General features: G+C 35.0%; 1 protein-coding gene across 3 annotated transcripts in view; it reads right to left on the bottom strand.

Annotated features, from left to right (window-relative positions):
* alk (ALK receptor tyrosine kinase) overlaps positions 1-15,007 on the bottom strand; it is a 323,506-nt gene that overhangs the window by 162,955 nt on the left and 145,544 nt on the right. Inside the window, exons 1-2 of one of the 3 annotated variants that reach the window (XM_025008022.2) lie at positions 9,319-9,684; positions 5,726-5,884 (exon numbers count right to left, since the gene is read on the bottom strand). In XM_025008022.2, coding sequence (XP_024863790.1) covers positions 5,726-5,884; positions 9,319-9,367 — 208 coding nt within the window. In that variant the 5' untranslated portion in view covers positions 9,368-9,684. Of the gene's footprint in view, positions 1-5,725; positions 5,885-9,318; positions 9,685-15,007 lie in introns of those variants that run through there. The other 2 variants (XM_017426185.3, XM_025008021.2) reach the window with 2 other exon arrangements.

The following is a 15,007-nucleotide window of genomic DNA, read 5'->3' as shown; positions in this document are numbered from 1 at the left end:
TTCAGAAGCAGACAGAAAAAGCTGGTTTATTATTATCTTTTGACATTTGCTTATGCATGAGGTATTTATGTACAGTGTGGTTGATTTATTTATTGGTTACTGCAAAGTTCATCCCTGACAAATGATGGATTCAGCAGATGTTCAAAAGTTCTCCTATTATCTGATTCACTGGATTATTAACCCCTATAAAGGCTGATTATATATATATATATATATATATATATATGCAGTCACATGGTGAGATGTTCTTTTTCACGTGGACATTTTATACTCTACAAGAACTGCAGTGCAGAGCTCCAGGGAAATCCCTCCCTCGGCCAGCACAGTCTCCTCTATGCACAATAACTGTGCTGTCTCCTTCCACAAATTCTTCGCCATTTCACTAAGTTTATCATTTTGGCAGGAACAGTTGTAAGGAAGGCTGTATTTTCTAAGCCTCAGCTAACTGCTCCTCAGCAGAGCAGTCGAAGCAAAATGACTCCGTTGGAGTTCACCCACTGTTCTGCATAAAAAAACCCCAACAAACTTCCGACCAGCCACACAATAGTTGACTCATACCCCTGTCAGAAAAGGTTCTGCCAAAACCCTGTGTCGAAAAGGAGTTGTTGAAGCACTTAGGAGAACAAAACCACATGATTTTGGTCACGTGACCACAAGAAGAATTTCTCTTCTCTTTGAGGATAAATTCACTTTTAGAAGAAACTCTTCTAAAAGTGAAGAAACTCTGTGTAATTTAAATCTATTATCCTCCTCTTCTAATTTATTTTACTATGGAGTAGGTTGGAGTAAAACAAAGTGTCTTCATATTTTCTTTATTTGTCATTATTATTATTCCTACTGGACCTGAGCTGGTGGCCCAGTTATACATTTAACTTTAGTATTTTTGGACTCCCAGGTATAGTTGCATTCATAATAGCACGTTTTTTACATGTACTGCAGTGTTTTAGGAATCAAGACCAGTTCTACACATGATCAACTAAAAGTTTTCTGGTTTGAGCGTAGTTAGTTTTTTTTTTTTTTTTCCACAATCAGACTGTAAAATGTTGGCACTCCTGTTATATTTGCTTCAAGAACAACTGGGTGTCTTTTAGGGATGTGAAAAATTCCTAATGGAAAAAGTACACTCTGTGGAAAAACCACAGGCAAAGACAAGAGTTCTGAAGACAGGCTATAGAGGAGAGCTTTGATGCTATGATTATGTTGTATTTTTACCTAAAATAAGAATTTTTTTTTGGAAAAACAAAACAAAACATTGCTAGCTTGTACAAAGCAACATAATTTTTATGTAAAAAAATGAACTTATTTTCCAAACTTGTTTTGCATAGCCCTTCACAATTTCATATAGTACAGTTCATAAAAAAATATATTTTTCAAAGAAACAAAAACTAAATGCAAATAAGTGCAAACCATGATTTCATCAATATTTTAAATATGTCTAAGTAAATGTTTAGATGTGTAACCAGGTTGCATACACTGGTCTGTGGAAAAAGTGGTCACTATTCCAAACAAGTTTTGAGTTTTTAAGCAAAATGACTTAGGTTAATTTAATAGTGCCTTACTGATGTTAGCTTAGTCACCTACACAAATGTCTAACATGCCGTTTGTTGCCATGGAGGCAACCAGTTTTTCTATGTCCTGGTTTTGCCATGCTTTACAGGTCAGGCTGCAGATGGACGGACCAAACCCAAAGTACGGCCTAGCTTCAAATGCCAGGGTTATTATATTTTAGCTCCAAAACAGATAAGTAGAACAAATTGGCTCTCATCTGAAGTAATGGTTCATAATTATTTGCTCAGATAAAAGGGGTTTCTAGGTGCAGAAAAAGGCGCTCAAAGGCTTTTCTGTCTGTGTGGCAAGCAGACCATTGATCTATCTGGATGCAATCTCACTGGGCAGAGGTGAAAACAACTATGCAATAACAAGTTTTCTTCTGGCTCATTTTAAGTCAAACTTTGAGAAACTTCATATGAAGTTTGTAATGAGTAAGAATGAACTGCAGCACTTTACAGTTTTGCCCTGCAGGGCTGTGCAAGAACAAATCTTATTGTCCTTTCAAAGATGTTAGAAAGCTCATTGGGAAATACACACTCAAGTTATAGGCAGCCATGTCCAAGTTGTAGTGTTTCTATGTGCCCTGTTCTGCTGTTTTGCCTTCTTATAAAAGAGCAGTGGGACAGCACAAGATTTCTGAAGGGCAGCACTTAAAAGAGTTGGAGAAACTAACTGAAAAAAAAGAGTAAATTATGTGCAGATCATTTATGCTGGTGATCATCTTGTCAGAGACAGTATTGTGGTACTGTTGTATTATCTCTAGAATTTGCAATATGATACTATAACGGTGGTTAGAGCAAATGGCTGTTTAGAAAGGAAGGTCAAAAGTTGAAATTTTTCTACAAGTTGGCTATTTTTATGTTCTTGGCTGTATTCAAATTTATTGAATCTACAAATTTCTTTGAAACTATTCATAAAATACATTTAGAAAAAAATAAAAGCCTAGTATTCCTTGAAGGAATGCATATTGGCCGCCACCTTTTATGCCAGAGATTTAGACTGAAACCATCTTATGCTGAGAAATGACAACGTTGGTCAAACCTTGGAAATAACATTATGTGCAATCTCATGCAATATCACAAGATGCAGGACTCAGTTTGTGTGTTTCAATGATTCAGCTACTACCACATAAAAGTTTAACTCAATACCTATAAAACTGAGTTATATTTATTACTGTGTAGAAAGGTAATGGCCATCTTGAATTCAGCAGACTCCAAAAAGATAATCAGTTGTAGATGTACATCCACTGAATACTCTCTACAAGTTTCATGAGATTTTTTGGTAACAAGTATGCACACAAACATACACATGCATAAAACATTATCATCTGCCTTTGCCTTTTGGAGGCGGGCAAGAAAAAAGGCATTGGGATATTTGCAGATGTCATGACGGCTGTGTATATTTGAAATTAAGTTGTTTTTTTCACCCAGCTATTAGCATGTTTGTATTTTAGCTTCTATGCATTCAGCTCTCTTGGCCATCACATTACAGAGACTGTATAAAAGTTCAATGATAAGACGTGTGCATGGACAGCCAAGTCATCACCCACAGCTTGTCATGTGGACAAAAACTATTGTTACCAAACTACCATTTACAAAAACTAAGAATTTGTTCTAATAAATCAACACTCATAACACCATTCATAAACCAAAAAGTAGCCTAAGACAATTAGCCTCAGTAAACCAGAGCTTCTGTAAACTAATCTTTCTCAACATTTCGTATGTTTGTCCTGAATCCTACCATGCTCACCGCAGCTAAGAATATCCAGATGACACCTTGAAGTGGCAGATGCCAGACAGCCTCAGGGCCACTCTATCACAAATAAATCACTTTCTCTAGCAAACAGCGCCTTTCCTAATATCTCCTCCTGCCAGTCAGCTCCAACTCATGCTTCTTTATTATCTGTATGAGAGCTAGAAATCAATGTGTAATCATATTCACACTGTCTTTGGCTACAGACATTAGGGGGCACACACGGGCATGCATTCAGATAATTTTGGGTCTTTGTTTTGAATCCACAGAGGCCTAATTCACAATCTGTGTAGCGCTCGTCAGAGCTGACTCATTTTCAATCAATTAGCGTCACAGGAGAATTATTTTGAGATTTTTTCTTTCTTTTTTGTGTAGTTTAAAACAGTGAGTGAAATTTTGAAGCTTTTTCCCTCTCGGCAGTTGCTAATCCAAATGATCAAACTCATGATCAGAACAGTTTTTTATGTTCAACTTAAAATTTAAAGCTAATAGAATTTCTGAACAAAACATTGCTACATAATGCACATTCAGAATATTAGTGGGATTTACTGGTTTCATGTCAGCCACAAGGGAAGAGTACACTGTGTCCTGTAGCTACATATTAGTGATAGACAGGAAAAAAAGAAAGCATACAATGTGCAGGAGTGAAAAAATGATAAAAAGTTAACACAACAGTAACTTTCAGCAATGACATTGTCATATTTTAATATTTAGATTGTAAACAGCATTAATTATTCATTTAAGGACATCGCTGTACACAGCCCAGCCACATCACTATAAAATACTAGCTTTTTATGGTAGCTGCTCTTGTGTTTGATCCAGGTAACCTTAAATATTTCTCTGCTTGCATCTGCACAACTTAAAGCCAGCTACCTGTATCTTTGGACAAAGTACCACAAGCCTCTTATAAGCTTAAAAGTCTCACAGCATCTCTTACAGCATCTGATTGGGCGATGTGGAAAAGAGCTCCAGCAATTCCTACAGATCACAGCCATTAAGTATTCATTTCTTTTTTTATCCCTTCTGAAAAATGCCAGTAAAATGTGTGAAGACAGCAGCTCGCCCATCTCAATTATTTAAAACACGCCAACTGCACTGTGGCTAACGAAAGACTTGTGCACGTTTATGCACAAACAATTCCTTTGGGATTCAAGATTGCCTACATTTTTAGTTTTTACCAATTAGTTTGTTCTTTTCAAATTTTAGAACAATGCAAATTGTATTGCATATTTGTTTTATTATTATTAAAAAAACAAACAAACAAAGCAAAATAATTAAATTAAACAAAAAGAAAACTGCTGTGACCAAGAGTTTACTTATTTATAACTAGGAGGCACACTTAAAACTTTGATTTCTTTGAGCTTAGCTATTTAGAACTGAACATCAAACCTTTAGCTGGGTAGTTAAGCCAGTTTTGTTAATAATTTACAATTTTTAGGTTTCAGAATAAATAAATTTTTTCCTCTTATACATATAAATACATAAAGCCATTTTATAATACAGTGTAAAATGACTGGAAATATTTGAGGATAAGTGATTTCAAATGCAACAAAACAAATATAAAAAAATCTAATTTGCACTAAAATGCCAATATTAATTTCCTGTTTTATCAGTTTGTGCAAATATTGTACATCATGCTCAAAAAAGAAGAAATATACAGTATTTTATTGAGCCTAATGAAACTCAACTTTTTTTGGAGGGAAAATTGATAAGTGATAGTAGAAACAAATATATACTGAACATTTTACTTTTGGCCTTTTCCAGTTTAGCTTCACTGTTGAAAGCTAAAGCATAAAACTGAGTCAAAACTTAATTTACAAGTAAAACCAGAGACACAGGACAGGCATTAGTCTTATCTACAATTCAGCATTTTTCTGTAATCTGTCAGTATAATTCATTTTTTCCATTTCATCCAACATGCCAACCATCTGGACTCAGAATGTGTAGCTCATCACAGAGAAAAAACATCCATGAAAATATATAGACCCTCCATTTCACCATCACCTGAGGAGATGAGTTAATACAGCATGAAAATAAATGATGCTGAAGGATGAAGAGGGGAGAAGTCAGGAGCCTACAGCATCAGAGAACTGTATAAAAATCAAATCTAAACAGGGCTGCTTTATTGTTTTCTGCCTGGACCTCCTGTTATTAGCCCTTTACTTGCAAATTTCTGTATTTTTGTGTTTTTCAGGTTTTTTTTTTTTTAATAAAACATGTCCCATTATACTCCAAAGCAAAACACACAATAAGCTTTTAAAGACAACAACCAACAACAACAACGAAAAACCTTTGAAGCTTCTGATGGATGCCCTGATTTAGGACAGCTTAACCAGAGCAGATGATTTAGACTAACAACAAGGCACAGACTGAGAACATTCACTAAAATATGAAATTTCCCTCCAATGGGGGAACGTGATACCTTCATTCTTACCTTCCTCCCAACCCTGTGGACTTCCAGCATTCTTCACAATTTTCCCTTCTTTTTGCCCGTCCCCAGTTGCCACTATTCTCCAGTTGAAATCTGGGACATCCTCAAACTGCTGGTCACATGTTCTTCTGTTACCAGGGCACTGGCGATCTAGTCAAATAAACAAGATTTACATTCAGATAAAATATAAAACTACTCAAAATTTGGACAGATACTACTAACACTTCCTTTGTAGAGTAAACAAACATTTCATCTTAATGCTAGAGCTGGGAAAGAAAAGTGATGGTAGGAGCAGTTTGTATGAAAACCAAGAAAGCAGTTATTGAAATGTAAACTATTAAAATTCCCCTCAATTATGAAACAAACTTCATTGCATTTACAAAGAGGGGAAAAGAGGAATTTATTTAGACAAAAAAATAACTCCTGAACTCAACACATTTAGTTGTTTTGATTGAAAATGCAAAGCTCAAGTAATTTACAGCTGGTTTGTATGTAGTGAGATTCAGCAGCCTTCAGAGCTACTCAGTCTATTTAGATGTTATATATGCAATCATCAGACTTTCCCCTTCTGTGAATAGCTAAACATGTAAAGATTATTTAACTTCCAAACAAAGCTGGGTTTGACCACCAATAAGGCAAATAACAATGCTTGTTAACATCTTTGAGGAACTCAAAAGGAGAACTAAAAATTTGAGACAGTTTTTACTGACAAAATGAAAATTGTGTAAAATAAACAGAGGTCAGACATGTAGGAATAGAAGAAACCAAAACCAACTTGAAAACCAAGGAAAGTGAATCTCTAAACACAAGTACTTTGACAAACATGCTCAGGTCTTGTGGCTGCACAACAAGCCCAAATCATCAGCCTCCCACCACCGTGCATACAGTTGGTATGAGGTGTTTGTGCTGATATTCTGTTTTGGGTTTCAACAATTGTGCTGCTTAGCTTTTTTTTCTACTTTAGCCTCATCTATTTAAAGAACTTTGTTCCATAAATCATATGGTTCATTCAGATGAAACTTTGGCATTCTAAGTCGTGCTGCAAAATGAAATGAAATTTATTTCAAACATTTAAGTAGCAAAATGTAAAAAAAATGTTTTAATATAATTAGAAATTTATCTATATTTTTGCAGATTTTAATTTTTTTTATATACATTTCCACAGATTCACTCCACAACTGGGTACATGTTCAAACTTTATTTCTTAAACTTTCTCTCTCCCCTCTGCTCATGTACCCTTATAATCCACCCTTCCTCTTTGTCAGTCTTTTCAATTGTACTGTCATAAATTTGAACTTTTAATATACTAACTGACCTGCAGAGTCTGACATGTAGCTCTTGTCTTCATTGTCCTTTTTTTCAGCATTGCACAGTCTGGCCTTAGTGTGAACTTCCTGAGACATCCACTCCAGGAAAGCCTGGCAGCTGTGCTGAATGTTTTCCGTTTGTAAATAATCTTTTTATCTGTAGAATGATGGACTTCAAATCATTTGGAAATGACCTTTAAGCCTCTTCATACTGATGGGCAGCAGCTGTCACTTTTCTCAGATCATTACTGATGCGTTTCCTTTAAATAGAGCAATGCAAATCCAACAGAAGCAGAGAAAATGTTTATTTCATACTCTGGTTCTGCATTTTTAAAAATGTATTACCTAAATTTAGGGCCCGATCAGAGAACGAAACTAATAAAAGATTGAAACTGAAAGTCTTCTCTTTAGCTGTATTAAGGATATATAGTTTTTGTTTTAGGTTGCATTATTGCCACACTTTGAGTTGTTTACTTTCAGAAACACTGACTTGAAAAAGATTATGAATGTAAAAATATATTGCTGTAATAAAAAACATTGTTAGAATAAATGAATAAATAAATAAGGGACTTTGATTCATGTGCCCCGATTCCTGTTTGCAAACCTCAAGAAGACTCATCCCTGTGGTTTGGTAAATCACTTCTGAGACAGCTTGGTCACTTTTAAATGACTTGTCACACAAATACTCTGCAGGAGATGAACTCAAGTGTTGTGCAAAAAGGTCACAGCCATCGTTAGAGTTTGACCACCAGCATGAAAATGTTTAATGATAATTTTCTGATGCTGATAGTAAAAAGCTAAACATGACTAACAATTTATGCCACATTTAATACTTTTTCTTTTTGGAAAAAAAAACAAAAAACAGAGAGGTAAATATGTTGTTCTAGCAAGGAAGAATTTGTTTTAAAATCTGAAAAACTTAATTCAAGATCAGACTTAATCCCTGTTTTTTCTTTTTTTTTTAAACATAAATATATCTTTACAAAACTCAAGTTTACTCAGATCACAACTGACTGAAGCATATCTGTGACAAACATTTGTCTTGTAAAGGTCATATAATTATCTTCCATTTAAAGATGGCTGATGATGTAATTTAGCATAAAATCATACTAACAATATCAAAAAGAACATTTAACTTGGAGTTCTTCTTCAACCCGTAGAACAGCTTGCTAAATCACTGCAGTAAAATGCAGTTGGATGACTTTAGTTCATGAAAAATTTAGCATTTTTAAACAATGTGGTTACACATAATTCAGGATGTTATACATTTTGGTAACATAGAAAAGCAAAAACATCATCTGCCTTCGCCTTTGGCAACAAATGTTTCAACTTAAATTACTTCAGATTCAGGCATCTTTAGTTTTCATAAGTTTAAAAATAACAAATCCATACTACTCTCAAAGAACAAAAAAAGCAGATTTTTGGAAAATGGTGTCTGAGCCGAGATGTTGAATTTAAAGTTTAAAAGGTGCTTTAATTAATGAGGTTACATCGAGGCTTCATGTACGCACCCTTAAATCTCAGAGCAGACCACCTTGAGGCTTTACAAAAATCACAGCAGGAGACCTTCTAGAGCACTTAGTGCCATGAACCGTAAATCTTTTTATACTGAAAGCTTGTCATTTGGCAAAAACACTGATTGCTACAGCTCATCACAGCCAGTGACCTTAGGAGTTGATGAGATGTGGAGAAAAAGAAAAGTTCACGGTTGCAGTAAAAGGCCTTTTCTTCAGTAAATGTCTGTGTAGTGGAATGAGAGTGTCCAGCTGTAGAAGGCTTTATTCTTGTGCTGAGCAGAGTGAAGCAGTTGTTCTGGCTCAAGTAGATAAAGACAAGCACATTCAATTTCAGTTTACACTGATTGAAACGCCCACCAGAGTCTGACGAGCTGGTTTTCAGTAATCACAGGCCAGCATACTGCTGCAGAGTGAGACGGCTTCCACAACACAACTCAACTTGACTTTGGGACATGTTCTTTCAGGGTGTGATTGCTGCTTCTTAACAAAAAATAAAGTGGTATTAATGTCTTTAGTAGGAAATATTTAGGAGCACAAGCAACAAAATATTCTAATTAGGCTCTGACAAAGAGCTAAAGTTAAAAAACTGAAAAATTCCTGAGATAAGATGTACAGAAAAGTGACGTAACAGATTAAAAATAGCCTTTTACCCCCAAACACGTAAATAGCATTTGCACCCAGATTGTTTACTCCACTAGCACATCTATATTTTTTCTAGAATTTAAATCAATACAATGAAAAAAAGAAAAATATAACTTGCCAGTGTTTGCATCACATAGTCTGTCATGCATCGGTGGTGGATGAAGCATGAATGGCAGAAGGCTGGCAGACAGGACAGCAAATAAGCTGTAATAAACTTAAAAAAACCTCTACAGGGTATATTTAAATTGTAGCACTAGATTAAACACATTGTATAAGGAAAAAAACAGCAATAAAAGTCACAAAATAGTACTATTAACACCCAGGCTCTGTATAAACTGAGGTAACGAGCAGACAAAGAGCAGGTGTGCTAACGAGTAACTCAGATCAGCTGTGCTGAAAGAGCAGGAAGCAGAAGAACATGGAGAACAGAAAAAAAAACAAAATGACCTCAAACACAAAACTAAACTCATGTGAAAGGATTTACAGGATGTGACGTCAACAAAATCTCAAATACAACAAAAGTCAAAAGCTCAGGACTTAATTTTACTTATTTTAATATAATGTGTGCAACGCTTAGAATCTATGCAGTGCCTTGACACAGATCTTTATTTTAATATTTATTTATTTTATCTTTATTTCATATTCCATTTAGAATCACTTAATCCCAACAACAAAACAGAACTACTTTGCAATTCTAAATTAAATTCAGAGTTTTTAGGCTTATAGCCATTTTGGTCAAACCTTGACTATAAAGTTATACATGATGTCATGTGATATAGCTCGTCAGTCTGTTAGTGTTTGGATCATCTGTGGGGAATGACTCAGCTGTCACAACAAACTTTACCCCAACTTATAGTCCATTTTGTGTTAGCTGAGGTCAAGTCACTGTGGCAGCCATCTTGGATCGAGTTGACTATAAAAATAATCAGTTTTTTTTTTTTTTTTAAATTATTAATTTTAGGTTGGTTCATGAGACATTTTACTAACAGACAAACAAGTTAAAGCCAAAACCTGTTTTCTAAGGTCACTCGGCTGTGGTGGCCATCTTGAACTGCGTTAGGCTAATCAGTCAAATGTAATCCTTTTTTAGGATGATGAACACACATTTTTCTATTTAAAGCCATGCTATAAATGTGTCCAGAAGAATCTCCACACACTCAATTCCTTAATGTAAATTTATTCATGCAGCTTTTATAAACACTGTCAGTTGTGCAAACCGAACTGGCAGTCGTGCCAGAAATCAGGATATACATGTTCTTTGTTGGTTGCTTTGAAACATTTTTGCTCTCATAAAAACATGAAATGTGTATTTGAGTCAAAACAATCATGCGTTTATACAAAAATAGTTGATTTAAATACATTTTTTTTAGAAACTGATTGCACAAATAAATCGTCATAGTTTCGGTATTCCTCTAAACTAACACAGACATAAGTTTTCTTCAGCTGTCTCCTCATGTTTACCAGTGGATATCACAACACTATTCATGTATGCAGGAACACACTTGGCAGCTTGACAGGCCGGGCTCTTCTGTAAACTGCCAAATGGGGATGAGAGATATGATTCAACTGTTGGGAGCAAGATCCAAAACTGTCATCCAGTTTCTCCCACCTTCTGCTTGTGGAAAATTACTAAGAACTGAGGAATTGCCAAACAGCCAGAGACATAGATTTTAATGTTTTTTTTTTATATATTCAAAGTGACATTTGTAGTTTCTTTAACATAAACTTCATTAAATTTAAGATAATCGTATCTTTTTTTTTATTTTGCTGTGACCTGCTTCAGTTAGCATTTTAATATAAAGACATCACTATGCATTGAAAAGTTTTTAGAAAAAAGGATGGGTGTCATAAAAACTCATTTCCAAAACACTTTTTTCGTTGACTGCCTGCCAAAAAGGTATTTTCAATTGCCTCAGAAACCCTTTCATTACGAGAAGGTCATGACAAACAGAATCTGTATAAAAAACAGTTGATTTGTCTCCAAGCACAGAGTAATTGCTAGAAACACTGAATTTGGAACAAATCTTTGCTGACAAACTGTATCAGAGGAAAAAAATCTTGTGCTCAATCTTTGTTTTACTGCAATAAAAAATCCTCCCCCTGAAAAAAACATTTCCTGAATTCAGATGTACTTCCAGTGCTTTCGTTAAGCTAACTGCAAATTCCAACACCAAAGTGTTTCAATTACTTGAGCTGTACTTTGACTTTTCAAGATTATAGTATATATTTAGTTTCTTAAATTGATTTTAATTATTTTCATATAATTTTTTCCCTGTTGTTGCCACAGCTCGTTTTTGTGAAGATACACTTTGATGTCTCCGATGCAGAATGTAGTATTTGTGTTTCAGCCTGATCCAATATGGCTGCCACAGCTTAGCAACCTGAGCAAACTCAATAATACAGATATTGACTGAAAATTTGGTCTGTTATTAGCTGACACTAATCCTCATAACATATTCTTAGCCTTAATAGATCATTTAAAAACTGGCCAACTGTGTCAGCAAAATATGTCATTAACCACTGAACAGATTTTACTTAAACTGTCAGGTAGTAATAATCATTTATATATATATATATATATATATATATATATATATATATATATATATATACACACACACACACACACACCAATGCTGAATCATGCAGTTTTGTAATCATATATTTTGATTCTTCTCAAAATAAAAGTTACATTCAATCAAGAGTTTATTGTCCACTGTTATTTTTATTCAAAGTTAGTTTTAAAGTTGAGTTTAAAGAGCTCTGATAAGAACAGGCTTCAATTAAACCTAATGTGTGAACACTGGATCCCCCAGAAATGGTGTTTACTGGTTGCACTGATGCTGAAGATACAACAGCATGAAGCTGTAAAGCGTTATGAGCTTTGCAGAGGAAAATCTAAGGAACGTTTAAAGACCGTGAATCTGTCATGCTCAATTAACTCTTACGATCTCCTTTATGTTGTCTCTGATTAAGAACAACAATTTTAAAGTTAAATCAAAGGCTGAGCTGACCTCGTGTGACCTATAGCTTCAGTGAGAAAAGCCAAAGAGACGATGATGATGATAATAGGTTGTGATTGTGTCAACTTGCATTGACATTCAGGATCAATATTGTTTTTGAACAGTGACACGTCTGGTTTATTTGGTTTATATCAGCCTGTTCAATAAATGATGTTGACGGCGAAGCAGGGTTTTCTTTTTTAAATGATGCCAATTTAACAAATTTGATTTTGAATATAATAGGTTTATTGAAAACAAGTCTTGTAAATGATCTTGTCCTGTCAATGAATTGAGCTCTGTGGCTTTACAACAAACAAGTAGTAAATTAACTGAGCAGAGTATTTTCAGCATTTCCTTCAGTACTGACAAACAAACAAGGACATGCAATTGGTTAAAGAGCTTGTCACGACACAGTGGTCCTCTTTTCTAATTATTGTCTGGTGACGAAGACAAAAAGCAGTAACGTTTTTGCCCGTGTTTGTGCATATGGCTGTAGCTCTGTCCCTTTTCAGCATAAGATCATTTTAGTTAAAACTCTGGCATGTAAGGCAGTAGTCAATATGCCTTTCTTCTATTGATGCAAGGTTTTTAATTTTCTAAGAGCGGTTGTTTGACACAGTTCACGGAGGAGCTGAGAGCTGACAGTGGTCATCTTTCACAAACACATGAATAGATCGAAGGAGCGCAGGGTGATGTGATTACACACTTTAAAAAATAAGATGCTCCAGTGGCACAAGAATGCAGACATCAAGTAAATAATATCTAACAATGAATGCCGCTGTGTGGCTCAGGAACAAAAGGCGCGCTGGGAAATCTCCCCATGGAACCCCTTAAAGAAGATGATGAATTTGTTTACTTGCTGATTACATGGGGATTTTGTCCAGCTCTGCTTATTTATGTATCCGTTTGACTTTTTATGATCAAGATATCCAAAGCAATCCGTCTCCTCATGAGGAAGCAGGAACCGTCGATCAAACAAAGATGAATAGATGAGTGCTGGCTGACTTTTAACAAACAGCAGGGATGGGATCGGCTAAAAGGAAAATGTTTAAAAACACAAAGTACACATTTTATTTTCCACTTTTTGAGGGCACAAATCTATGTTACCAAAGTTACTTGATATTGATCAGTTTTGCACCAAACAGTTTGTGTTTGTCACACAGATTAACACTAAATTCATTAAAGGCCTTGTAATCTACTGTATTCCTTGTAAGAATACATATTTCCCGCTGCCTTTTATGTGAGAGTTTTAAATAGTCAATCATATCATAAAAAGGGAAAGAGTTACAGCTGTTTTGGGCAAGCTTTGAAAATGAGATCAGTTAGTGCTTAAAATAAATATGACAGATGGCTATTCGCTGCTACAACACCAAATGTAGCTCAAAATTTGTAAATTTGACTAAGTTAACTATTTTTGTGTTGACTAAGGTCAATTTGCTGTGGCCTCTCTCACCTAGAACTAGTCTAACTCCTAAAGCTATTCAGTTGTAGATGTACATCAGTGATTACTCAGAGCTTCATTAAAACATGTCAAGTGGTTCAGGAGATATTTTGCTAACAGAGTGGATGCTAACAGTTAATGCTAAAGTTTTCAATACAGATCTTATTCAATCTGTGAGTGTTCTCAGTATAAAATGAGCAACAGACTTTGCTAATTATCCATCAAATTTAAGTTCAATATCTATAATATCTATACTGGCTAAGTTTGAGCCATTTTAGCGTTTCCTAATAACATTTGACTGTGGCAGCTATCCCAAAGTGGCTTGACTCCAAAGGTTGATCAGTTGTAGAAGTACATTTTTTTATTTCTTTAAAATTTGTTCCGTAATTTAGGAGATATTTTGCTAACAGAGTTTATTCCAGTAGTTACCAACAAAGTTTTAAAAACAGATTTTCGTGATTAACACTTGGAATAGGTATTGTGGATGATTCACACCAAATTCTTGCTCAATATTTGCAAAATTTACTTTACATTATTCTGTTTGCTAAGATTGCTTAGCTGTGAACCATTTTTAATCAAATCTAAACTTTGATCAAATGTGTAGTTGTAGACCCAGTGATTACTTCCTGAGAGTTTCAATAAAGTCCATCTTGTGATCATGAGATACTTTGTTAATGGTAAAGACAAAAACACTTGCACAGACATTAGCAAAAGCATAATCCCACTTTCGCCTTTGGTGGAAGGCAATACAAATGTTACATCTCAAAGAGTACTTTCAATAGAAAAGTAAAGTTTTGGTAATTTTAATCAAATAAAATGTTCAGAGTTTAAAGGAAGAAGTGAGAGGTTTATCAAAATGTTTGGGCTGAACTGCAGGTGACAGTTTCTGATTCCAGATCAGAGAGGATCAAAGTCAACTTTCAGGTTTCCCATTCCCTGTGAACTCCTCTCACCTCATCCATTTCATCCACTTTTCAGCATCACATAGACAGCTGCTGGCAGGGGGTCTGGAGAAGTCCTTCACAAAAGACCCTTGAAGGCTTTGAAGAGATTTAAAAAAATACTGACAAAAATCAAAACCAGAAAGAAAAAAAATCCAAACAAAGAATGTTCCGCCTTACAGAAGGTTTCAAATCACTCGACCATCCTGTGAGTTTCCCATTGTTTTAGTCAATAACAACCTGCAGGCATTGTAAGCAGCAGCAGGAACTTTGTCAGCAAATTCTCATAATGCGGGCATTGAATTTCCATCTAAAAACAGTTCCCACAGTTTGATTTAGTACTTTTTTCTTTTAAAACCGCTTGAATTATTAAAAAAACATATGAACAACTGTAACAATTTCTGCAGCCAAAGTGTAAACACA

Source organism: Kryptolebias marmoratus, linkage group LG10, assembly GCF_001649575.2.
Source record: "Kryptolebias marmoratus isolate JLee-2015 linkage group LG10, ASM164957v2, whole genome shotgun sequence".
NCBI classification, from domain to species: domain Eukaryota; kingdom Metazoa; phylum Chordata; class Actinopteri; order Cyprinodontiformes; family Rivulidae; genus Kryptolebias; species Kryptolebias marmoratus.
This window is presented reverse-complemented; position numbering and strand designations above follow the sequence as displayed.